The 26,856-nt window shown below is 43.0% G+C and overlaps 1 protein-coding gene and 1 long non-coding RNA gene across 3 annotated transcripts in view; one reads left to right on the top strand and one right to left on the bottom strand.

Moving 5' to 3' along the window:
* Positions 1 to 26,856, top strand: part of LOC137521430 (uncharacterized) — a 73,457-nt gene that overhangs the window by 44,709 nt on the left and 1,892 nt on the right. The window lies entirely within an intron of this gene.
* The window catches only part of LOC137521429 (transmembrane protein 26-like), a 36,704-nt gene continuing 22,095 nt past the window's right edge, over positions 12,248 to 26,856 (bottom strand). For both annotated transcript variants that reach the window (XM_068240664.1, XM_068240665.1), the window contains 2 exons: positions 22,635 to 22,758; positions 12,248 to 12,951 (listed from right to left, as the gene is read on the bottom strand). In XM_068240664.1, coding sequence (XP_068096765.1) covers positions 12,340 to 12,951; positions 22,635 to 22,758 — 736 coding nt within the window. In that variant the 3' untranslated portion in view covers positions 12,248 to 12,339. The remainder of the gene's footprint in view (positions 12,952 to 22,634; positions 22,759 to 26,856) is intronic.

The following is a 26,856-nucleotide window of genomic DNA, read 5'->3' as shown; positions in this document are numbered from 1 at the left end:
GTTTGTTAAACCAAAACGATTGCCATGCAGAGATCGTGGATCTGCCAGTCTGGTTCCAGTCACGACCACGATCTGCATGACCAATCGTTACAGAATGACCTAGCCCAACCATATATTGATCACAGAAATACTGCAGATTCATCTATCTGTACAAAGAGTTGGAATTTTGATGATGTGTACTACTATGCCTTGGTTGCTGAAAAAGACAAAAATATTATGCAAGCTTGTGTTCAATCCCTCCAATCATTAATTGATTTAAGAGTATGCAAATTTGAAAGAACCTCATTATTAATGTCTGCCTGGAGTAAGATCTCTGATGGTTAATGCCTTGTGTGAGAATGAATCTGCCTCTGCTTTGATTGCCATCTGGCAAGAAATTCTTTCCTCTAAATTTCAATCTCACCCTCTCTCTGATAACCCTTATGTCCAGAGTTCACAACCTGCATGTCAGTTATCTGTACAAACTCCATTGCAAACTGCAGTCAGAACCACACCTTGGTCCTGGCAAAAATCATTAGAAAACAAGTCATCATCCAAAAAGAAAAAGAAATTCTTTCCTACCAACTCCATTCAGCGTGTGCAGCCTCCAGCCGATTCCAGTCGTGTGCAGCCTCCAGCCGATTCCAGTCGTGTGCAGCCTCCAGCTGATTCCAGTCGTGTGCAGCCTCCAGCCGATTCCAGTCGTGTGCAGCCTCCAGCCGATTCCAGTCGTGTGCAGCCTCCAGCCGATTCCAGTCGTGTGCAGCCTCCAGCCGATTCCAGTCGTGTGCAGCCTCCAGCCGATTCCAGTCGTGTGCAGCCTCCAGCCGATTCCAGTCGTGTGCAGCCTCCAGCTGATTCCAGTCGTGTGCAGCCTCCAGCTGATTCCAGTCGTGTGCAGACTCCATCCAAGTCGGTGCAGACTCCATCCAAGTCGGTGCAGACTCCATCCAAGTCAGTGCAGACTCCATGCAGGTCGGTGCAGACTCCATGCAGCTCCATACAAACTTCATCCAGCTCCGTGCAGACTTCACCCCGATCCGTGCAGACTTCACCCCGATCCGTGCAGACTTCACCCCGATCCGTGCAGACTTCACCCCGATCCGTGCAGACTTCACCCCGATCCGTGCAGACTTCAACCATGTCCATGCAGACTCCAGGTGATTTGTGTCCTCAGCAATCTCCAGTCTGTCCTGAGCAGTCCTTCGCCTTTCTTTGTGGACTCTTTCATGGACTAGGTTTGCTGACAGTGGGTCAGCCTGCCAGGCCCGCAGAGTGTTGCATCCAGCCCGCAGAGTGTTGCATCCAGCCCGCAGAGTGTTGCATCCAGCCCGCAGAGTGTTGCATCCAGCCCGCAGAGTGTTGCATCCAGCCCGCAGAGTGTTGCATCCAGCCCGCAGAGTGTTGCATCCAGCCCGCGGAACTTTGCTCTTTGCCTGCGGAACTTTGCTCTTTGCCTGCGGAACTTTGCTCTTTGCCTGCGGAACTTTGCTCTTTGCCTGCGGAACTTTGCTCTTTGCCTGCGGAACTTTGCTCCCAGTCCGCACAGACTCAGTTCACACCGTTTCAGTGCCAGTCCGCACAAACTGTATCGGGATCTCAGCCAACGGTCCAGCCAAGCGCTCAGCCAACGGTCCAGCCAAGAGCTCAACCAAAGGTCCAGATCTATGAGGTTACACAGGCTGCTGTCCTGTCTGAAACTACTGAGCCTGCTGTCCTGTCTGAAGCATCCCAACCTGTTAACTTGCCTAAAGTTATCCCGTCTTCTGTTTTGCCTGAGGTTATGCAAGCTGCTGCCCAGCCTTCACAGACTTTTGTTGCTGCTTTTCCTGTAGGTGCCAAGTCTGTTGATGATCCTGCTCCTAATGGTGCTCAGACTGATGTTCCTGATGGTGCCCGGCCTGCTACTGTTCTTGCTTCTCCTGGTAGTGCCTGGTCTGCTGGACTACTTGAGGGCACCCAGTTTACAATCCAGCCTGTTGCTGCCCTGCCCGAGACTATTCAGTCTGTTGCTAATCTGCCTGCAGCACTACCTGAAGCTTTCCAGTTAACTGCTCAGATGTCACAGGACTCTGCTGTTGTTTCCAAGTCTGGCGACTCTGCTGTTGCTTCCAAGTCTGGTGACTTTGCTGCTGCTTCCAAGGTTGGTGAGTCTGCTGCCGCTCCTGAAGATATCCAGTCTGCTGCCGCTTCTGAGGGTATCCAGTCTGCTGCCGCTTCTGAGGGTATCCAGTCTGCTGCCGCTTCTGAGGGTATCCAGTCTGCTGCCGCTTCTGAGGGTATCCAGTCTGCTGCCGCTTCTGAGGGTATCCAGTCTGCTGCCGCTTCTGAGGGTATCCAGTCTGCTGCCGCTTCTGAGGGTATCCAGTCTGCTGCCGCTTCTGAGGGTATCCAGTCTGCTGCCGCTTCTGAGGGTATCCAGTCTGCTGCCGCTTCTGAGGGTATCCAGTCTTCGGTTCCAGTTGTTGCTTCCAAGTCTTCGGTTCCAGTTGTTGCTTCCAAGTCTTCGGTTCCAGTTGTTGCTTCCAAGTCTTCGGTTCCAGTTGTTGCTTCCAAGTCTTCGGTTCCAGTTGTTGCTTCCAAGTCTTCGGTTCCAGTTGTTGCTTCCAAGTCTTCGGTTCCAGTTGTTGCTTCCAAGTCCACCGTTCCAGTTGTTGCTTCCAAGTCCACGGTTCCAGTTGTTGCTTCCAAGTCCACGGTTCCAGTTGTTGCTTCCAAGTCCACGGGTCCAGTTGTTGCTTCCAAGTCCACGGTTCCAGTTGTTGCTTCCAAGTACGGTGTTCCTGCGGATCTCAAGTCTGCTCTGGCTCTTCTTGATCCTGATGGGTTCCAGAAGTTTTTCGATTTCTCTCCCTCCCTGCCCACCCAGCCTCGGTTTTTCTATTGGGACCCAGGTGGGGCTAACTCTGGAGATCGTATAGAGCGTTCGGAGCCCGCTCCTAAAGAGGGGGGTACTGTGAGGATCTGTGCCTGTGTTATCCTGCTGGTGGCAGCACTGAGGTGGACTTCCGCTGTCTACCAGCAGATGGCTCTCATATTGCTGGGAGCGGGGCAATTCCTCGGCTCACCAGCAGATGGAACTGTGAGAGATTCTGGCCAGTCACCTGAGCAATGTGCTGCTTATTTAAAGCCGGACTTCCTAGCAGCACATGGCTAGGTCATTCCGTTTGTCTGCTCGCTGCAGTTGTGACTCTGGCCATCCAGTCCTGTGCTCCTGAACCCTGCTCTGATATTCTGTATTCCTGGTATTTGATCCTTGCTAGTCTGACTATTCTCTGTCTTCTGCCTTTGTACCTTGTATTCTCTGGTTATTGATCTTGGCTTGTACGACTATTCTTCCGAGTGCTGATTCTGCTGAGACGTCTCTGTATATATGGTATTATTGTATATACTCTCATATTGTGTGTGTTGCTGTATATATTTGTATAGATAGATAGATAGTCAGGGTTCTGGTATTTGTGGTGCACCACGCGTTGTTTGATTGTATATTGTATGTGTATGGTGATCTGCATTTGTTCACTTGCATTATTGTAAATAAAACACATTTATCATTCTACTCTGTTGTGCAGACGTCAGTATTTCCATTGTGATCTTCCTGTTTGTTAAACCAAAACGATTGCCATGCAGAGATCGTGGATCTGCCAGTCTGGTTCCAGTCACGACCACGATCTGCATGACCAATCGTTACACAAGCATTCCTCACTTTTTGCAGTGTACCCAAGTACTCTTACTACAGTTAGGTACTAGAAATAGTTAGTTCCCAGATTTAAATCCGCTCTTCTAATCAATCACATGCTCAAAGCGGGTTATCAACAGGCTACATGAATCCTCAACTACATGCATAGTTAAAGGGAACCCAAGGTGAGAGTGATATAGAAGCTGCCATATTTATTTATTTTCAAACAATACCAGTTGCCTGGCAGCCCTGTTGATCTATTTGACTGCAGTAGTGTCTGAATTAAGCCAGAAACAAGCATGCAGCTAACCTTGTCATTTCTGACAATATTGTCATAAACCTGATCTCCACATGCTTGTTCAGGGTGTATAGCTGAAAGTTGGCAGATGATTAGTAGGACAGCCAGGCAACTGGTATTGCTTAAAAGGAAATAAATATGGCAGCCTCCATATCACTCTCACCTCTGGTTCTCTTTAAAGAGCTTACTTGTTACGTGTTTCTTAAAGTGACTCTGTAACAAAAATTACAACGTTTTTTCTACCATCCTACAAGTTCCTAAACCTATTCTTATGTGTTCTGGCTTACTGTAGCTCTTTCTACTATAACCATCTCTGTAATAAATCAATGTATCTTTCCCCTGTCAGACTTGTCGGCCTGTGTCTGGAAGGCTGCCAAGTTCTTCAGTGTTGAACTGTTCCTCTATGCACACTCGAGTGTGTGTTTTATTTACATAAGCCAGCAGCTTCTCTGCTATCTTATCAGTGATAGAAGAGAGCTGGATAAAAATCCTCCTCTGGAGGCTGTGAAAGGAGCTGGTCTGTCACATACTAAGGAATTAACGACATAGGCAGAGCTGTCTGCAGGAAGCCTGTAATGTTCAATGCATGAGAGAAGCTGGGGACAAAAGGTAAACACACACAAGTGATCTCTTGAGATTCAGAAGTAAGGCTGTATACAGCCTGCTTGTGTATGGATGTATTTTCTATGTGTGGACATGCTGTACATCAACATACTTCCTGTTTTGGTGGCCATTTTGTTTGTTTATAAACACACTTTTTAAAACTGTTTTTGACTACTTTTAATGCGGCGGGGAGCGGTGAAATTGTGACAGAGGGTAATAGGAGATGTCCCCTAACGCACTGGTATGTTTACTTTTGTGCGATTTTAACAATACAGATTCTCTTTAAAGTGCTTCAGCACAAAGATTGCAGGTGTACTCTACCCACAATTGGTGCTTCAGCCTACATGGGAAGTCCTTAATGTAAGCAGACCAAAAATGGGGGAAGACATGCAATTTGCAGGTATATATATAAAATAGCATGTGCTAGTACAGGAGGGGGATGGTGATATGGTGGATGCATGATGTGGTAGTGTATGAGGATGAATGCAGGTGATCATTCCCTGATCCGCATATATGTGTTTGTTTTTAGTGGTTTATGGTGAATGCAAGGTGAATGTCTCAGTATATCTGGTTATGTACCACATAAAGGTTAAAGGTTTTCATACTGTTTTTTTTTTTTTTTGTACAGTTTTGGAGGTTTTGCTGGATCCCTGTTCTTTAATTAAAAGTAGGTATAGGAGAGTGACATTATATTAGCAGTGGCCAAAGTACCGTTAAATAAATAATCATAAAGCAAAAATATTTGTTTAAAGGTGGCCACTAATGATACAATTTGCCTAACGATCGATTACAAGCGATTCTTCTTATGAACGATTGTAAATGATCGTTTGGGACCACTAATGGACAAAAATCTCTTAACTAACCAATCCGATCAGACTGGCAGGATTTACAAAAATTTAGATCAATTTCATTCATCTGATCGGATTGGTTAGGAGATTTTTGTCCATTAGTAGTCCCAAACGATCATTTACGATCGTTCATAAGAAGAATCATTTGTAATCGTTAGGCAAATTGTGTCATTAGTGGCAACCTTTAGGTTTACTTTTCCATCTTCTTTAAAATGTTTTTGATTTGATAGTTTTATAAGACCTTCAGGCTAAAATCCTTTTTAAAAATGTATTACAGTATTAGTAAAAACTTAAGGGAAAAAATAATAGGTGCAAGTGTGGAGCTTATGAATAATATATATTTAAATATTATTTGTTGTAAAAAAATAATAATAATAAATTATTCATTGCAAACTCTAAACAATACATTTAAGAGCTAAATTTTCGGATGTAAAATGCATGTATGCCACCTACTGGCATTCTCTAAAACCCAAAATATTGTTACTCTGGTCTAAACACAATCAAACATGCTATTTTCCATGAACTGAAGTTTAGTTGATTAGTTTCCTTGGTTACATAAAGGTAAACTATGTAAGCCTATGTAGAAGACAGGAAGACTCCAACCCAACTGATCTGTTGATTGTGAATGAAAAACAAAAAGTATTTGTTGTGGTGTCTGCTTTTAGTTTCCCTGTACAGTCATATATACACACTGGACACTTTATTAGGTACAAAGTCCAGGTAGTACACTGGGTCTCAACCTGGGCTTCAGCATTAGACAAAGGTCCTCAGACCAAAATGTTATGCTGCTGCATGTGTATGTTACTGTATATATTGAAAGCAATGATTCAAAACTAGATTGAGACTAAGTTTACTACTTGGACCAGGGGCATAACTACAGGGTTGCAGCTCCTGTGAACACAAAGGGGCCCATCGCTGTAAGGGGGTCCAAATTACAACTTCACTCCCTCCAATAAAGGGGTCCATCCTTCAATTTAAAACAAATAGCTAATCAGCCAATAACATGGCAGCAACTCAATGCAAGTTCCTGAAATTCAGGAAGTACATCCCAGGTCGCGGCTCAGCTTCCGATTAGAAGAATCTCACGAAAGCGGGCAGCGGTGGGGACAGAGGCGTGGAGCCCAGCTAGACAGGATGGAGGTAAATACACGGCTAGCGACAAGGAGATTGTCGCTAGCCTAGTGCTATCTACAGAGGTGCACAGCAGACCCTGGGGGGGGACTTTGAGGCAGCAATACAGAGACACAGAGGCATGTCATAGCGCACAGGATATGCCTCTGTGTTCTCTTAACATTTTAAATACCCACCTCGGGTTCTCTTTAACCACTTGAGGACCACAGTCTTTCTACCCCTTAAAGAGTAACTGTCAGGCTGCAGAAGCTAATTTAAACCTCTATTCTCCTGTGTTAAACAGTTAAGAAGGAAGCCAAAAAGGCATTAGTGAAGATAAAAATCTCTCTTACCTTTGATGTGTGCCTATCAGAAAAGCTGTTAGACCTAAGAGGACGCAAGCCGCATACTATACTGCAAAGCATTTTGGGGCCCTCCCCTCGGCTGCTAATGAGACGTTACAGCAGCTTGTAATCAGTCCAGCGCGTAGCACTGATAAATCTCCGGGCAGAGTACACTGCAGGAGTCAGCTATTGTTCCTAGCCACATGGCTAATTAATATTCACTGCACACTGTGTTATTCAGTACAAGCTTTTCTGTGATCAGGAAGCAGGCAGGACATGACGACACATTTGACAGAAAAACATGGAACCTGCCATGAGCTGTCAGGAGCATCAATCTCTGCATATACTATATAAAAATTCTGTGAAGTACAAACGTGGACAGTGAAATGCATATGTAATGTAAGTACAGCCAATCTTTAGCTACTGATATATGTGTTTATTTTCTCTGAGACCTTATACCTAACAGCTCCTCTTTAAGGACCAGAGCCTTTTTTTCCATTCAGACCACTGCAGCTTTCACGGTTTATTGCTCGATTATACAACCTACTATCTGAATGAATTTTCCCTCCTTTTCTTGTCACTAATACAGCTTTCTTTTGGTGCTATTTGATTGCTGCTGCGAGTTTTACTTTTTATTATATTCATCAAAAAAGACATGAATTTTGGCAAAAAAATGATTTTTTTAACTTTCTGTGATAAAATTTGTCAAATAAAGTAAACATTCTGTATACATTTCTGTCCAAATTTAATGTGCTACATGTTTCTGATAAAAAAAAAAAAAAACATTCAGTGTACATTTATTGGTTTGGGTAAAAGTTATAGCGTTTACAAACTATGGTGCAAAAAGTGAATTTTCCCATTTTGAAGCATCTCCGACTTTTCTGACCACCTGTCATGTTTCATGAGGTGCTAGAATTCCAGGATAGTATAAATACCTCCCAAATCACTTGATAAAGGCCGCAGGCCGAAACGTCGTGTGTTTTTTGTACTATGGATTAAATAAAAATAGCCTTTGTGGCTTAAAATCCAGGTGGAGACCCAGCAACTTTCTTCTTTTCCAGTAAATACCTCCCAAATGACCCCATTTTGGAAAGAAGACATCCCAAAGTATTCACTGAGAGGCATGGTGAGTTCATAGAAGATTTTTTTTGTCACAAGTTAGCGTAAAATGACACTTTGAGACAAAAAAAAAGAAAAGGTTTCCATTTCTGCTAACTTGTGACAAATAAAAATGAAATCTGCCACGGACTCACCATGCCCCTCTCTGAATACCTTGAAGTGTCTACTTTCCAAAATCGGGTCATTTGTGGGGTGTGTTTACTGTCCTGGCATTTTGGGGGGTGCTAAATTGTAAGCACCCCTGTAAAGCCTAAAGGTGCTCATTGGACTTTGGGCCCCTTAGCGCAGTTAGGCTGCAAAAAAGTGCCACACATGTGGTATTGCCGTACTCAGGAGAAGTAGTATAATGTGTTTTGGGGTGTATTTTTACACATACCCATGCTGGGTGGGAGAAATATCTCTGTAAATGACAATGTTTTGATTTTTTCTACACACAATTGTCCATTTACAGAGTTATTTCTCCCACTCAGCATGGGTATGTGTAAAAATACACCCCAAAACACATTATACTACTTCTTCTGAGTACAGCGATACCACATGTGTGGCACTTTTTTGCACCCTAACTGCGCTAAGGGGCCCAAAATTCAATGAGTACCTTTAGGCTTTACAGGGGTGCTTACAATGTATGTGTAAAAATACGATCTATGTGTAAAAATACACCCCAAAACACATTATACTACTTCTCCTGAGTACGGCGATACCACATGTGTGACACTTTTTTGCAGCCTAGGTGCGCTAAGGGGCCCAACGTTCTATTCATGGGTCATTTTGAGGCATTTGGTTTCTAGACTACTCACGGTTTAGGGCCCCTAAAATGCCAGGGCAGTATAGGAACCCCACAAGTGACCCCATTTTAGAAAGAAGACACCCTAAGGTATTCCGTTAGGTGTATGGTGAGTTCATAGAAGATTTTATTTTTTGTCACTAGTTAGTGGAAAATGACACTTTGTGAAAAAAACAATAAAAATCAATTTCCGCTAACTTTTGACAAAAAATAAAATCTTCTATGAACTCGTCATACACCTAACAGAATACCTTGGGGTGTCTTTTTTTCTAAAATGGGGTCACTTGTGGAGTACCTATACTGCCCTGGCATTTTAGGGGCCCAAAACCGTGAGGAGTAGTCTGGAAACCACATGCCTCAAAATGACTGTTCAGGGGTATACACATCTGTAAATGTTGATGACAGGTGGTCTATGAGGGGGCGAATTTTGTGGAACCGGTCATAAGCAGGGTGGCCTCTTAGATGACAGGTTGTATTGGGCCTGATCTGATGGATAGTAGTGCTAGGGGGGTGACAGGAGGTGATTGATGGGTGTCTCAGGGGATGATTAGAGGGGAAAATAGATGCAATCAATGCACTGGGGAGGTGATCGGAAGGGGGTCTGAGGGGGATCTGAGGGTTTGGCCGAGTGATCATGAGCCCACACGGGGCAAATTAGGGCCTGATCTGATGAGTAGGTGTGCTAGGGGGTGACAGGTGGTGACAGGAGGTGATTGATGGGTGTCTCAAGGTGTGATTAGAGGGGGGAATAGATGCAAGCAATGCACTGGCAAGGTGATCAGGGCTGGGGTCTGAGGGCGTTCTGAGGGTGTGGGTGGGTGATTGGGTGCCCTAAGGGCAGATAGGGGTCTGATCTGATGGGTAGCAGTGACAGGTGGTGACAGGGGGTTATTGATGGGTGATTGATGGGTAATTAGTGGGTGTTTAGAGGAGAGAACAGATGTAAACAATGCACTTGGGAGGTGATCTGACGGCGGGTTTGCAGGCGATCTGATGGTGTGGGTGATCAGATTGCCTGCAAGGGGCAGGTTAGGGGCTGATTGATGGGTGGCAGTGACAGGGGGTGATTGATGGGTGATTGACAGGTGATTGACAGGTGATCAGTGGGTTATTACAGGGAAGAACAGATGTAAATAATGCACTGGCAAATTAATAAGAGGGGGGGTCTGAGGGCAATCTGAGCGTGTGGGTGGTTGATTGGGTGCTCGCAAGGGGCAGATTAGGGTCTAATCTGATGGGTAACAGTGACAGGTGGTGATAGAGGGTGATTGATGGGTAATTACTGGGTGTTTAGAAAAGAGAACAGATCTAAACAATGCACTTGGGAGGTGATCTGACAGCGGGTTTGCAGGCGATCTGATGTTGTGGGTGCATGATCAGATTGCCCGCAAGGGGCAGGTTAGAGGCTGATTGATGGGTGGCAGTGACAGGGGGTGACAGAGGGTGATTGACAGGTAATCAGTGGGTTATTACAGGGAAGAACAGATGTAAATAATGCACTGGCAAATTGATAAGGGGGGATCTGAGGGCAATCTGAGCGTGTGGGCGGTTGACTGGGTGCCCGCAAAGGGGCAGATTAGGGTCTAATCTGATGGGTAACAGTGACAGGTGGTGATAGGGGGTGATTAATGGGTGATTGATGGGTAATTAGTGGGTGTTTAGAGGAGAGAACAGATGTAAACAATGCACTTGGGAGGTGATCTGACGGCGGGTTTGTGGGCAATCTGATGGTGTGGGTGGGTGATCAGATTGCCTGCAAGGGGCAGGTTAGGGGCTGATTGATGGGTGGCAGTGACAGGGGGTGATTGATGGGTGATTGACAGGTGATTGACAGGTGATCAGTGGGTTATTACAGGGGGATAGATGCAGCATACAGTACACAGGGGGGGGGGGGCTCGGGAGAATCTTTGGGGTGGGGGGGTGATCAGGAGCCCCCAGGGGGCAGTTAGGACCTAAAATTAAAAAAATAGCGTTGACAGATAGTGACAGGGAGTGATTGATTGGTGATTAGGGGAGTGATTGGGTGCAAACAGTGGTCTAGGGGGTGGGCAGGGGGGGTCTGAGGGGCGCTGTGGGCGATCAGAGGGAAGGGGGGGACAGGATCAGTGTGTTTGGTGCAGACTAGGGTGGCTGCAGCCTGCCCTGGTGGTCCCTCGGACACTGGGACCACCAGGGCAGGAGGCAGCCTGTATAATACACTTTGTATGCGGTGATCGTGGGGTTAACAACCCGCCGGCGCTTCCGAACGGCCGGTGGGTTGTCGTCGCAGGTGGGCGGAGCCAGTTCTGGGGGAAGCGCGCATCACCAGTGACGCGATCGCTCCCCCGGCATGCCGAAAGGACGCAATGCCCATGGGCGTATTGCGATCCTTTCGGCGGCCACTTTGCCGCCACCCATCGGCTGTGGGTGGTTGGCAAGTGGTTAAAGTAACACTCAAGCGAAAATAAACGTATTCTATAATGAATTGTATGTGTAGTACAGCTAAGAAATAGAGCATTACTAGCAAATAAATGATTGTAATATTGTTTCCAGCACAGGAAGAGTTAAGAAACTTCAGTTGTTATGTATGCAAAAGAGTTTCTCTAAACTTTCTGACCCAACTTGGGTCACTACCGTGCTGTTTTTAGAGCACTTGTACATCAAGGAAACAGTCAGAGACAGATTTGGATAAGCTTTTTACTGCAGGGTAGTTGAAAGGGCCATTAGCTCTGCTTGTTTTATAGTTTAGAATGCAGAGTGTTGTTTGTAATTGTAAATATGAGTCATGACAGAATTATGAAATGTTATAAAAAAGTCTATATATCTGAAAATAAATATGAGACTATTTTTTTTTTGCTATTAATGTTCTATTAATTATCCATACTACACATACAGGGGCGTAGCAATATCCATAGCAGCTGCTATGGGGCCCTGGAGAAGAGGGGGCCCAGATGGTACTTGATGCATTCACTACTAACTTTGCTTTATTGCTCCACCTTCTGACTTTGTCTCAGAGCTTATGGACTATACACAGTGTGCATTGCATGAGAATGTAAATTACCCAATCAACTCATATTCATAGGGTAGGTGCAGGCGGCATTGCTCAAGAGTGCCTAAATATGATGTCCCAATGAAAATTTTGCTATGGGGCCCCATTATGTCTAGCTACGCCACTGTACACATACAATTCATTATAAAAAAAATGTATCGCTTCAGTGTCATTGTCTGCCTGAACTCTTAATGCCTTTTTATTACTAGATGCTTCATACACTGTCCAATCACCTCAATGTACATACCATTGTACATACCAATGTGATTACCATAACCGTAGAGACACTTGGAGGAAGAAATGAAATATTTACACTAGAAACAATGTGGATGTAGAGAAAGTGATTTAGGAATTTGCAGGATGGCAAATGATAGCTCCCATGACACAGATAAAATTCAGTGTCCAGCAAAGTGAGTAGGCGGTGACCACCAGTGGTTTAACAATTTTATTTAGGCATGTAGAACATGGAGGAGATGAGATCGGGAAAGATTAGTTTAGGTTTGATTTAGCTGAGAAAATGAAGGTAACATGTTTGAACTATTTCTTTCAATTACGTAACTGACATGTCAGTCTGACTTATCCCGGTATCTATATAAGATTTCAGAGCTATTTTTCTATCACGTTTTTTCTGGTACAGATTAACAACAACCCTGTACATTTGAATTATGACAGTCAAAGTGTTTTTACAAATGAAGAAAGTCATAGACTCGTTAAATACACCCTCTGCTGTCGCCAAGTAAACTCGATATAAAAGAAATGGCCCATCTTGCATTCCAACCGTGATGATGACACTCCATATCTCGGTATCACAGCATGGTCTGAGTATTTTTGTGGCCGATGTGGTCAGAGACTCCTCTGTGACACTTGTTTTCTGAGACGATGGTGATGCTGTCTGTGTAAGAACAATTGTGAACTGCAAGATTGCCCAGCTGAAGAGACACAGGCCCACAATTGTTACATTCCGATTGGTGTTTATTTTGGTCTCCTTGATTAGCTGTAACACATCAAGTATGTCCGCCCCTAATGCAAGGTAGGTCAGAAGAAGTTGACTGAGCTGGTCCCTGGTCAGGCCGCCCTTTGGCATCAACCATCGTCCTATTACCAGGACTAAGATTACAGTCTCCTCCAAACCTTGCAAGAAATGTGCATATTCGGTGTAGCCCTAGGAGAGATTAAACCAGCAGTTATTGATTGGATAAAAAAATGTGCAACAAGCGCAGGCCTCACTATGTTTCAGAGTATGATAGCAGTTGTATTGCTTGCTTTTCCATTAGTTATATCGGTATACACTTGAATATTTTTTTAAGCATTTCTGTCATATTATCCTTAGAGTTGGCTCACTGTGGTTAGGCATTTAATAAAGTTCTGTTTTGTGCTCATCATTATTGCATTACAGCTCTTCTGATATAGAATGTTTCTGTCATTTATAGTACTGCTGTTTTAGCTTGCAAAGCCTGACATACATGCTAAAGCTTACTTTGCGCTCTAGCCTTTAGATCAAACTCAAGGTGGCCATACATGGTACTATCTTACCATTTCTATATAAAATAAGGGAACTGCCTAAATTATCCTTTCTGTATATTCACTCAATTTACCCTTATACTACATAGAAATGGTAAGCTTGTATGAAAAAATTGTACTATGTATGGCCACCATAAGGCCCGCGGGCCGAATGTGGCCCCCTGAGGCTTTTTTACCGGCACCCCCACACACAAAATATATTATAGATGCCGTCAGCTACATCTTTAAATATTTGGGTCCGCATATAGAATGACGCCAGAAAGCAGTAATTCCCTGGTTTCCAATCAAATTCCACATCAGGTTACACTGTTGTCCAATTGAACTGCAGGTTGTCACCTGGGTATGCTTCACTGTCTGGCCCGCAAAGACTTCTACACCATTCTATCCGAAGTATGTTGACCTGGCCCTCGACCCAAAACGTTTGGGGACCCCTGCTTTAGATAGTCTCTAGTAAACACAAGTGGCCTAACATCTGTAGACTACACCAAGGACATTACAGGATACAGCAATGCTCTCTGCTCCCCTGCCGTTAGTCATAGTTAGTCAAAAAAAAATAGTAACAATTGTGCAAGAGTGGCTGTCTCTGAAGTCTTTCATCACAGCTAAAAGATGAACCACTTCACCACTGAGGGTTTTATTTTTTTCCCCTTATGGACCTGAGCAATTTTCACCTTTCAGTGCTACATCCATTCATTCGCCATATGTATCTTTTTTACATGTTGTTTTTTTTACAATGTTTTTTTCCGCCACCAATTAGGCTTTCTTTGGGTGGTATGTTTTGCTAAAAATTATTTTATTCTTAAGGCATTTTACATTTACAAAAAAATCATTATTTCTCAGATTTCAGACGTTACCATTTTAAAGTAAAACATGTTTCTGTGGATAAAACCCACACATTTTATTTGCCCATTAATCCCGGTTATTATAAACGTTTAAAATATGTCCCTAGTAAAATGTATGGCAACAATATTTTATTTGGAAATAAAGGTGCATTATTTCAGTTTTGAGTCTGTCACTAATTACAAATCCTTATTTGCAAAAATAATAGTAATAAACCCCCATGACATACATACAGTGGTGTGAAAAACTATTTGCCCCCTTCCTGATTTCTTATTCTTTTGCATGTTTGTCCCACTTAAATGTTTCTGCTCATCAAAAACCGTTAACTATTAGTTAAAGATAACCCAATTGAACACAAAATGCAGTTTTAAATGATGATTTTTATTATTTAGTAAGAAAAAAAAACTCCAAATCTACACAGCCCTGTGTGAAAAAGTGATTGCCCCCCCTTGTTAAAAAATAACTTAAAGGTGGTTTATTACACCTGAGTTTAATTTCTGTAGTCACCCCCAGGCCTGATTACTGCCACACCTGTTTCAATCAAGAAATCACTTAAATAGGAGCTATCTGACACAGCGAAGTAGACCAAAAGCACCTCAAAAGCTAGACATCATGCCAAGATCCAAAGAAATTCAGGAACAAATGAGAACAAAAGTACTGTAATTGAAATCTATCAGTCTGTTAAAGGTTATAAAGCCATTTCTAAAGCTTTGGGACTCCAGCAAACCACAGTGAGAGCCATTATCCACAAATGGCAAACACATGGAACAGTGATGAACCTTCCCAGGAGTGGCCGGCCGACCAAAATTACCCCAAGAGCGCAGAGAAAACTCATCCGAGAGGCCACAAAAGACCCCAGAACAACATCTAAAGAACTGCAGGCCTCACTTGCCTCAATTAAGGTCAGTGTTCACGACTCCACCATAAGAAAGAGACTGGGCAAAAACGGCCTGCATGGAAGATATGCAAGGCGCAAACCACTTTTAAGCAAAAAGAACATTAAGGCTCGTCTCAATTTTGCTAAAAAAACATCTCAATGATTGCCAAGACTTTTGGGAAAATACCTTGTGGACCGACGAGACAAAAGTTGAACTTTTTGGAAGGTGTGTGTCCCATTACATCTGGTGTAGAAGTAACACAGCATTTCAGCAGAAGAACATCATACCAATAGTAAAATATGGTGGTGGTAGTGTGATGGTCTGGGGTTGTTTTGCTGCTTCAGGACCTGGAAGGCATGCTGTGATAGATGGAACCAAGAATTCTACTGTCTGCCAAAAAATCCTGAAGGAGAATGTCCAGCCATCTGTTCGTCAACTCAAGCTGAAGCGATCTTGAGTGCTGCAGCAGGACAATGACCCAAAACACACCAGCAAATTCACCTGTGAATGGCTGAAGAAAAACAAAATGAAGACTTTGGAGAGGCCTAGTCAAAGTCCTGACCTGAATCCTATTAAGATGTTGTGGCATGACCTTAAAAAGGCGGTTCATGCTAGAAAACCCTCAAATAAAGCTGAATTACAATAATTCTGCAAAGATGAGTGGGCCAAAATTCCTCCAGAGCGCTGTAAAAGATTTGTTGCAAGTTATCGCAAACGCTTGATTGCAGTTATTGCTGCTAAGGGTGGCCCAACCAGTTATTAGGTTCAGGGGGCAATTTCTTTTTCACACAGGGCCATGTAGGTTTTGAGTTTTTTTTCTCACTAAATAATAAAAAACATCATTTAAAACTGCATTTTGTGTTCAATTATGCTATCTTTGACTAATAGTTAACGGTTTTTGATGAGCAGAAACATTTAAGTGTGACAAACATGCAAAAGAATAAGAAATCAGGAAGGGGGCAAATAGTTTTTCACACCACTGTATTAAAAAAAAGTTAAGTCCCTGAGGTAACTATTTATGTATTTTTTGAAATGCAATTTTTTATACAAATGTTTTTCTTTGGTAAATATGGAAGAGTGAAGGAGGTAGGAGGATAATTTTAATGGGGAATTAATGTATTTTTATTTTATATAATCTATACTATTTTATATAATCTATACTATCTTGCCACTAGATATCCCCCTTCCCCCGTTTAGTCCTGTGTTCTGTGAACAGTACACAGGAAGTTTAGTGTGTGTGCTTTTCCTTTCATGTTTATCAATCACTACCAGCATCTCATTGATGCTGGTGATCATTGATCACAGACACACTGATCGGTGGATGGGAACCATTTTCCCATTCACTGATTATCAAACTACAACTCTGCCTGTGGGGGGAGGTTGCGGGTGCTCGCATCCACACGCAACGCATTAGAAGTTAAAGACGAGTATTTACACCCCTGGACCAGGAACTGTCTTCCCATGGGGCGCAGATATATTGCTGCAAATGTGGCGACTGGTTAAAGATAAATTTTAATGAACATAATGTAATAAATAAGATTGTGTAAATGCCAGTTTTTGGCGATTATGCATGAAACTCTTGATAATGAAGAAGCCTCCCAGGCCCATATGCAATTAACCTATCCCCCCTAGGCGATATTTTCACACCTTGTCAATAATATACCTTTTAAACAACCAGCAAGCAAGAAAATGCTCAAAATAATTTATATAGCACATTTTCAGCTAAGTTTTGGTACTTTTTCAAAATTGCAAAGTGCTTAAAGTTATTTTAAAGAGAAGATAAAAAAAAATATCTCCTAGGAGAAAACGCAGAATAAAAAGTTAATTGAATAGGGGCCTCAGTAGCCCCTTATACCTTAAATCAGTTGAACAGCAATTAAGTCAGAAGATTTGAAGAATAGATTTTGGATTGAAATGCATCTATGTATAGATTGGTAAAAGTCCAATGTGCTTCCAGAAGAGAATGAAGTAGCAAGAGCATTTGCTTCAAAAAGATTTAATCATTTTTGTTTATGGAAGAAAATTTCCAGTTGTACCTGCTCATTAGCTATTGGTTGCAATTCTGCTCCATAAAGAAAAAAAATTGCAACAGCTGTTGCACAGCTGCAGCATTGGTCATTATTACTTTTTCTTAATAATTATAACATTAAGTTTAACATGTACCTGAGGTAACATGATATGATGAAAAGGACTTGTGTGTGTACAGAGCCAAGCATATTAATAACTAAGCTGTGTTACTTTTAAAAAAATGCAATCTACTTTTTAGGATTTTTAACCATAAATTAAAACTGTGGGATATCTAAAAAAGGTTATTTAGGAGTAGGAAGATAGATACCATTGTTTATCTCATCAGTTTATTTTCACCTCAGGTTCACTTTAAAGGAAGCATGAAGCAAAATTGGGCTGCCCCATGATATACTTACCCGGGGCTTCCTCCAGCCCCCCCCATAGCCGACATGCCCCACGCAGAATCTCTGTACGCAGCCGCCGGCCCGGTGTCCCCACCTGTGCATCATCAGTTTAAGTCGCTCGCTAGAGCAAGAAGTGCAGGGCAGATGGATGTCTGCAGTCATTGCAGGAACATTGCGAAGATAAGCTGCCGCCTGCCACTACTGACTACATCACCCGGGTGGGGGGGGGGTGCGGAGACACAAGGGGGAGGGAGAGAAGGCTAGCGTGGGGGCAGCGCAATGGTCTGGGATCAGCACGGGAACATGCCGAAGGTAAGTTAATTGATGTGCAATCTTGCGCTAATCACACCAGACTTGACTGGGAATATGCTGCAAACACTAGCAGCTCCTTAGTCCTGGCTGAAGGGATAGCTATAAACTGAAAAACATACAAAAAGGGAGCGCTCCGTAGTGCATTAACGTTATTTATTCCTCAGACACGCAAAGTATAAAAAACACTTACTAGAACACAATAGACTATAGACATATCAAGGGCAAAGCCCGATCAGACAATCATGGGTGGCTACCTGTTCCTCCTCTGTGGCCTGCAGTGGATGGGTGTCCCAGATGGTAATGGACAATGGTGCTTTCCCTCTGATGCCCGTGTGCAGTGACTCCACGACGCATTTCGGCGTATCCACGCCTTTGTCAAGTGTCCATGATTGTCTGATCGGGCTTTGCCCTTGATATGTCTATATTCTATTGTGTTCTAGTAAGTGTTTTTTATACTTTGCGTGTCTGAGGAATAAATAACGTTAATGCACTACGGAGCGCTCCCTTTTTGTATGTTTTTCAGTTTATAGCTACCCCGAAGGTAAGTTGCAAGGGGGGGGGGGGGGCAGGAGACTCAAGGGGGGAGGGAGGAAGGCACACTGGGAAGGGGGGCAATCAGAAGAGGACACAGGAGAACCCATGGGGAATGCAGGAGGACCCATGGGAGACACAAAAGGCACTGGCGCACCGAAGGGGGTATTCTGGGTGTCTGGAACACCCCCCCCCCCACACCCCCGCGACCAGAAGGATATGTGTGCGGCGCTGCGGGGGCCTCGGTTGCTGCTGGCGGCGGGCGTAAGGCAGAGCTGCGGGGAGAGAAGACTTTACACTTACGGTGCCTGGATCCTGCGCGGCTTCCATGTACTTCCTGTCCCGGCGTCTGTCGCTATGGTAACAGCGCCCCCTGTGATGACGTACCGCATGTCATCACAGGGGGAGCTCTTACCAATGCGACGCGCGCTGGGACAAGCAGAAGATAGAAGCTGCGTGCAGGATGAAGGCAGGTAAGTGGAAACTCCTCTCTCCCCCTCCCCCCGCCTACCTATCTAACCTATACTGGGGCATATACCTATCTAACCTATGCTGGGGAATATACCTATCAAACCTGTACTGGGGCATATACCTATCTAACCTATGCTGGGGAATATACCTATCAAACCTGTACTGGGACATATACCTATCTAAGCTATACTGAGGGGCATATACCTATCTAATCTATACTGGGGGGCATATACCTATCTAATCTATACCAGGGGGCATATACCTATCTAACTTATACTGGGGCATATACCTATCTAAGCTATACTGAGGGGCATATACCTAGCTAATCTATACTGGGGCATATACCTATCTAACCTATACTGGGGCATATACCTAGCTAATCTATACTGGGGCATATACCTATCTAACCTATACTGGGGGGCATATACCTATCTTATCTATACTGGGGGGAATATACCTATCTAACCTATACTAGGGGACATATACCTATCTAACCTATACTAGGGGACATATACCTATCTAACCTATACTGGAGCCATATACCTATCTAACCTATACTGGAGGCATATACCTATCTAATCTATACTGTGGCATATACCTAGCTAATCTATACTGGGGCATATACCTATCTAACCTATACTGGGGGACATATACCTATCTAACCTATACTGGGGCATATACCTATCTAAGCTATACTGAGGGGCATATACCTAGCTAATCTATACTGGGGCATATACCTATCTAACCTATACTGGAGCCACATACCTATCTAACCTATACTGGAGGCATATACCTATCTAATCTATACTGAGGCATATACCTAGCTAATCTATACTGGGGCATATATCTATCTAACCTATACTGGGGGACATATACATATCTAATCTATACTGGGGGGCATATACCTATCTAACCTATACTGGAGCCATATACCTATCTAACCTATACTGGAGCCATATACCTATCTAACCTATACTGGAGCCATATACCTATCTAACCTATACTGGGGGCAACTATATGGGCTACCTATACTCGGCTGGCTACCTATACTGTGGGCACCTATACCTGTCTCCACATTGGGGCACATTTTACGCCCTCGCCCTGGGTGCAATTTAACCTAGAAACTGCTAGTATTTGGCTCCACACACATCATGTTTTGGCCACGCCCACATGCCGCTTTCAGGAAACCCCCCCCTTGAAAATCCTGGATTTGCCCCTGTAAGGGATACATGGGGAGACATGGGGGGCACAGAAGGACACATGGGGGACACAGGAGGCTACATGTGGGGTCACAGGAGCACACATGAGGACAAATGGGGATACAAAGTACACATGGGGGACACAGGAGGACACTATCTGGGAGAGAACATGTACAAGAGGCTACTGGAACGCGTACAGATGTAATCAGCGCCGGGAGACTTGGGCGCAGGATACAGCCGGTATATGGCTTATCCTGCTGCTACACAAGTCTCTGTGACGTTAATTATTATTCCCCCTCTAGGTCCACGTGGATAGTGGGGAATGATATACTTCGGCTTCCAGCTATTGCTGGAGGCCGAACTTTAGTGTTTTAAAATGTAACTTCTGCGCCATCTTCTGACGGCGCTGAAGTTTCTTAGTGTGCGCCCAAATCTCCTGCGCTGTGATTACAGCACTCGCCTGGAACATGGACACACCAGGTTTAGTATTTTTTTCCCCTGGCTTTTGCCCTTTAAACCTTGGTGCGTCTTATATTCCGGAGCATCTTATACGGCGGAAATTACGGTACTCAAAATAATTTTGACAATACTTTTTCACCTATGTTTTGGTACTTTTTCCATTGCAAAATGCTAAAAAGTTATTTTAAATTGAAGATGAAAAATGATCTGCTTAGAGAAAACTCACAAGAAAAAGTGAGCTGCATATGGCCCAGAGTGTGAATTTGAAACTACAACTGTGACAGTGACAGTCTGATGCATTCTTATAAATAAGGCTATATAACTAAATATGACACTCTTTTCTAATGCTACTACGATTTGCTTTAAGTGAATGTCAACATATGCACGTTCAATGAGACAATTGCCAGCTAGTTACATTTCCCCATGCCTGATTGAGTTTATGAGGAAATTCTTAAAAGCTGGAAGTACACAGATGACCATACTTTGGTCCCATACTTCTCTAACAATACACTAAATAAAGGATATCTAGCATGGGTTATCCATGGTATTATTCCAAAATAAGTTGCAGTCTAGTGATAAATATACTTCATGAAGGACATCTATCATTAGTAAAAAGGTCAAATGACATTGGTGGCTCAAAGATATGTATGGTGCCCTGACATTGATCAGCACATTCAGCAAATGGGTGCTAGGGCTGTCAAAAGGTATAGACTACTGCCTCCAGTCTATCTATGGTCAGTGGCCATCTACACTATGACTACTGGAGCACTCAGACTTTGCTGAACCATTTCTGGGGGTTGTTGTTCTGTGTTGTTGTGGATACACCTGAGGTTTTGTATATAAACTCTACCAATACTTCAACCACAACAGAGCAGCTTAGAACTGTGTTTCATGGCAGAGAGATCTCAATCCACCATGAAACAAAATGTAATTAAAGTGAACCTGAGCACAAGGAATAAAAACATTTTATACATACCTGGGGCTTCCTCCAGCCTCCTTCGGCCTGATCGCTCCCTCACCTGCCACCTACAGCCAATAAAGACAAGTAATTTGGCAAGTCGCAGTCCAGCCAAGCACACTACCCCGTTGCGCTCTCGTGGGCGGTGCAAACCTCACGGGAGCACGTATGGCTTAGCCGCGCATGCGCATTAAGTCCCCAACTCCTGCAGTTACTGGATCGGATGCAGAGGCTAAAGGCGATGGAGGAGGATGGCGACCTCCAGGTCACAGCCATCTTAGATTTCCTCCGCTGGTTACACCAGCTGTGGAGGATGGATGGGGCCGCGGAGAGCGGCGCGGATCGGCGCAGATTGATCCAGGAGGCAGTGTGGACTAGGTAGTATGTTTTTTTTTTTTACTTTTTAGATGCCCCTTTAGGTTCTCTTTAATTGTCTAGATAATAAATGTACTGCTAAAACTGCCCTATAGATTAAAGCGGTATAAAACCCTGACATAATATTCAATAAAACATGTTTTCCTACTTTTTATATGCCATACGGTTAGCATATTTGCTTTTGTGCATAAGTATTATTATTAATTTAGAAATTCTATGTTCCTAAAGTACACTTAGGGCCTGATTCACAAAGCCGTGCAAACTTTTTCGCGGACTTTTGCGCGCGCAAAGTGCCGCGATTCGCGCGATCTCGGACTTTTGCGCGCGCAAAAGTCCGCGAAAAAGTTTGCACCGCTTTGTGAATCAGGCCCTTATTCTACTCTGAGAGCTGACTTTGCATTTTATTTATAACTGCTTTATTCATCCTCTAACTTAATCAGAAAGCATCAGAAAGCATTTATGCTTGTCTGACTTTGTTCAGGGGGCCTGGCAGAGTGAGAGAAGGCTTTGTTTACATTTCTCACTTGATACAATTAAACACAAGATAACATTATCTAAAGTTCGGAAGCGGCTAGCTCTCCTGGCAGGGAAGCTTCTAAAGCCTGTGTTAACTCTTTGAATGCAGTTCTAGTAATAAAAAAAATGCTGGTTGTATATAATATGCTGTAAATAATCTATTAGAGCAAAGTAGAAATGCTGGGTTTCATTCCACTTTAAATTGTATTATTATAATTATCATTTCACAGAGAGTTCCTTTTTAACTTCACCTTACGAAAATATAATACCATTTTTACAGAAATGATCCTTTCTATTATAGCATTGATGTATTGCTTTCAAAAACCCCTTAAATGCAATATGATTTACAGAGCATGCAGTTACTGAATACGTACATAATCCATACACTCATAATGTGTGCTGTTGCTAAGTTTAACTCTTGTTTCAAAAAGTTGGAGTTCTGCCACAATGATTGAGGGAAGAACTGTACACAGGTAGATAAACACCATTGGTGAGAACCTAGAATAATAAAAACCTATGTTATGAAGCATAGTTATACAGTTTCTTACTGTCATGTCAGAGGCCATTTGAAACATGAGATACCTTGATATCTTGCCAAAAGATTGCTCCAATTATATCTGTTATTGGAACACATTTTTGGGTATCTATTTTGCTTTGCTCTTTCTGCTTTAAATCAGTAGTATATGTATATCACAAATGGAGACCTTATCAATAAAGAAATATATATTTTTGCACTGATTTCAGTCTGTTTTCATAATGCTGGCATATCACCTCCTGTATGCACAGTATAAGCTTGATCTCTAAGATTATACTGATAGTAAACTAGCTGTATTAATTCCAATGTTAAAAAAATATATAGTTTTCAGCTCTAAAAAACACAAATCAATCACAAAACGCTCAGAAAAGCGATTTTAGTGTGAATGGGCCCTAAGGGGCGTAAGGGCCCATTCACACTAGAAGCGCTTTTCTGAGCGTTTTGCGATTGATTAGCGTGTTTTAAAATCGCTCCCATTCACTTTCATTAAAATCGTGGTAAAAATTACGTACGTGAAAATCGTGTCGATTTTTACGCAATTTTCATGAAAGCAAATGGGAGCGATTTTTAAAAACCGCTAATCAATCGCAAAACGCTCAGCAAAGCGCCTCTAGTGAAAGGGCCCTTAGTTGTATTCACTGATTCCAATTCCTGTGGAATACGAGCTAGAGACTAATGTGGGTTACATGCTAGGAATTTAAAACAAAGCTAAACCAGTAATATAATCATGTTCCATTATTGATCAGAACATAATTTTAAGACATTTTGAACACACCGAAACTTTAGCTTAAGTGCATTAGCACTGATAGTGGCTGAAAACTGTGTATTAGCTGCAGTGTGCCATAAACTTGAGTTAAACGTATCTTTAGGAAAGTATTCTACACATCTTGCTGTCTTAACTATAAAAATACGTTTTTTCCAGAAAGGACACAAACATTCTGCTGTTTTTACAGACCCCAAATAAGCGATGTGTGTTCATCATGAAAGGCATTTTAGTGTGTACAAGTGTAAATTAATTATTATGAACTAGTTGACCTAAGCCCGTTTAAAAACAGGCTCTAGAGTTCTGTCACGCACCACGCGCGCACCCATCTGCCAGGCTCTCTGGCCCCGTCCTCCTGTCCCAATGGCTGTCCGTGCTGCACATGTGCAGTAGCGCAAACGCACGGACACAGGGACAGGATGACGCAGGGACACTTAGATTTTATTATATAGGATAATGCAAAATGGATTCCATGAACACCTAAATACATTTATCTATACATGGGATTTGAAGACGACTGACATATCTATTACTTGTTAAGCAATACAACTTTCCTAGCTGTTCTGCTGATCCTGTGGCTCTAATGCTTTTAGGTCACGTTCAGAGTGGGACATTGCATTGTGATCTCTGTATAACAGGAAAGCAACCCAACAGAGCGAAAAAGTTGTACGACACGTTACAGCCATGTTGCATTGCATACAGTAAAGCACACAGTCAATGAAATGTATGCTTCACTGTACATGTTTGTGCATGCAATGTTACAATATCGCAGCCCATTTTCCAACAGCGCTCCCACCATGCTGTGAACATTTGTTAGGTGGTGCATTCCAGTGCAGACACCAGGTTACAAAGCGGTTAACCCACGACCCACCACTGTGAATGAGGTCTCTGCCATAGACCCTGTACAAGCATGCAGATCATCAGATGTTTCTGACAAAAATCTGACAAGATTAGCTGCATGATTGTTTCAGGTGTGTGATTCAGACACCACTGAAGCCAGAAAGATCAGCTGTAGTGATGGTTATGTCTAGGAGAACTCATGGAGAAGCTGTTTGATTTGTTTGTTTGATAGATCTATCACCTGATACATATCTATCACATGACTAAACTTATCACATGCTTCATGAGATCTCCTAGACCACTAATCAGCAACACTGCTAGACAACTGATATTGTAAAGGAAATAAATATGGCAAAACCCATATCCCTACGTACGGAGCCACCTGTCTCGGAAGCACGAGACAGGACACGAGTGTTTCCAAAGCCTTCCGAGGACACATGGAGGCGGCAAATCTGAATGGAGGTGACAGCGCTGGAACAACAGAACAGGGAAGGCTCTATAGGTTCCAGAGCCTTCCCTGTATACAGGTGAGTATCAGACTATTTTTTTCAATTTACATTTGCTTTAAAAGAGAGATCATTATTTCTTACAACATTTCGAATAATATGGAAATAAACAGAGGCCCCAAAAGGATAAAAGTAGCTAAAACTTAATAAAAAGCTAAGGGCTCTTTCACATCAGAGCTTGCGTTGGAGAACGCTCAAAGCATACGTTTTGTTGTATGCTTTTTAATGCGTTTTGATATGCGTTGCACTGCAGTGAGTGTGCGTTTTTAATCCGTTTTCAATGCGTTACAGGACATAGGAAAACGCAGGTAATTTTTTTTTCTTTTAGTTTTCAACTTTCTACATTGTTCCTCTGTTGCATTCTGGGACTGATTGCCTGCGTTAACGGATTAAAAACGCGCATAGTGTGCGTTTTACATTGACTAACATTGTAACGCATAAAGCTAGCGTTGGCCGAAAAACTGCGCCTGGGTGCAGTGTAACGCAACGCACAAAAAGGCTGCGTTATATGTGAAAGCTAAAATGAAAGTCTATGGACTTTCATTTCACCTTGGGTAACGCAAACTTTATCCCTTGCGTTGAAACGCAGAAAATCTGCCCTAATGTGAAAGAGCCCTAAACGGGGGAGGCAGTGGTGACTCACCCCCTCCAAACAGACACAAAAACCGGTTGATATTATATCAACAAGCAAATCTATTTATATATACACCCCAAAGGGTCAAGGCAATGCGTTTCGCAGGTGAGGCCCAGCTTCGTCAGTCAATAGGGGATGGAGCATACAGCAACAACTGTCTATGTCTCAGCCTAGCGCCTCTGATTGTTGCTGTATGCTCCATCCCCTATTGCACGATGAAGCGGGGCCACACCTGCAAAATGCATTGCCTTAACTCTTTTGTGTATATAGAAATATATTTGCTTGTTGATATATCAACCTGTTTTGGGGTCTGCGTGGTGAAGTCCACCACTGCCTACCCTGTGTTTTTTTTTTAAGTTTTAGCTACTTTTATCTTTTGGGCGCCTCTGTTCAATTCCACATTGTTTGAGTCCACCCATGGTAGAAGGGTGTTAACCCCTTGTTTCCAGAACTACAGAGAGCGACTTCTTAATCCTGAGTGGGTCTAATCTCCCCACCTGCATTTTCAGTGGTTTCCTTAGTGGTAACCCATGTTTGTGAGTATAACTTTACATACTTGCCTCTCATCTCCCACATCAATCCAGTACATAATGCACTATATTGGGCTCTCTCTCATTTTCTCGTAACATTTTGGAATAAGCTCTGCATTGTTTAGGATTGTAAGATCAAACAGAGAATTAATTCTAGTTGGGGTTTCTATATCCTGATTCACAAAATTGCTTGTTATCAAACTTATACATATTCTGCTTAATGAATTGCCCACAGTAAAATGTCTCTAGTCAGTCTCCCATTGTTACAACTGTCCCTGGCTAATAGGCAAAATAAATTGCAGATTGCTCAGCAAGCTCATGGTGAATCAGAACTCCTAGGAGTGCGTCACTGCTGGATCTACCATGACCCTACCAGAGGCAATTATTTCAGAGCGGCACTCCAGGCAGCAAATTGATGAGTCCCATAAAAATTAAGGGTCTGTAAAATAAAACTGTCTGCTCTCTGCACCATTGTTCTAATGACTGCACGAACCCACCACACAGGTAGGGAATTATACAAACTTTGGAGATTGTACACTGTCCCTGCTCCCTAGGGTTCATAAAAAACATCTGTCTCAGTCTGCAGCAATGTTCTGATGATTTAATGCACAAAGTTACAGGCAAAGCAGTCTCAATTGCTGAGTTGCATATAGTGATTTTCACTACTGTGATTTGTAATTATGGCATTTACTTGTTTCACACTTATTACCTAGTGCCTTATGTGTAACTTTTAACAGTCTGTTCGCTCTACAATCCTGATTGGTATGCATGAGCCTTGTAGAGACTAC

The sequence above is a fragment of the Hyperolius riggenbachi genome, chromosome 6 (assembly GCF_040937935.1).
Source record: "Hyperolius riggenbachi isolate aHypRig1 chromosome 6, aHypRig1.pri, whole genome shotgun sequence".
In the NCBI taxonomy this organism is placed as follows: domain Eukaryota; kingdom Metazoa; phylum Chordata; class Amphibia; order Anura; family Hyperoliidae; genus Hyperolius; species Hyperolius riggenbachi.
Note: the sequence above shows the minus strand (reverse complement) of the source record. Positions and strands in the feature narration are given on the sequence as shown.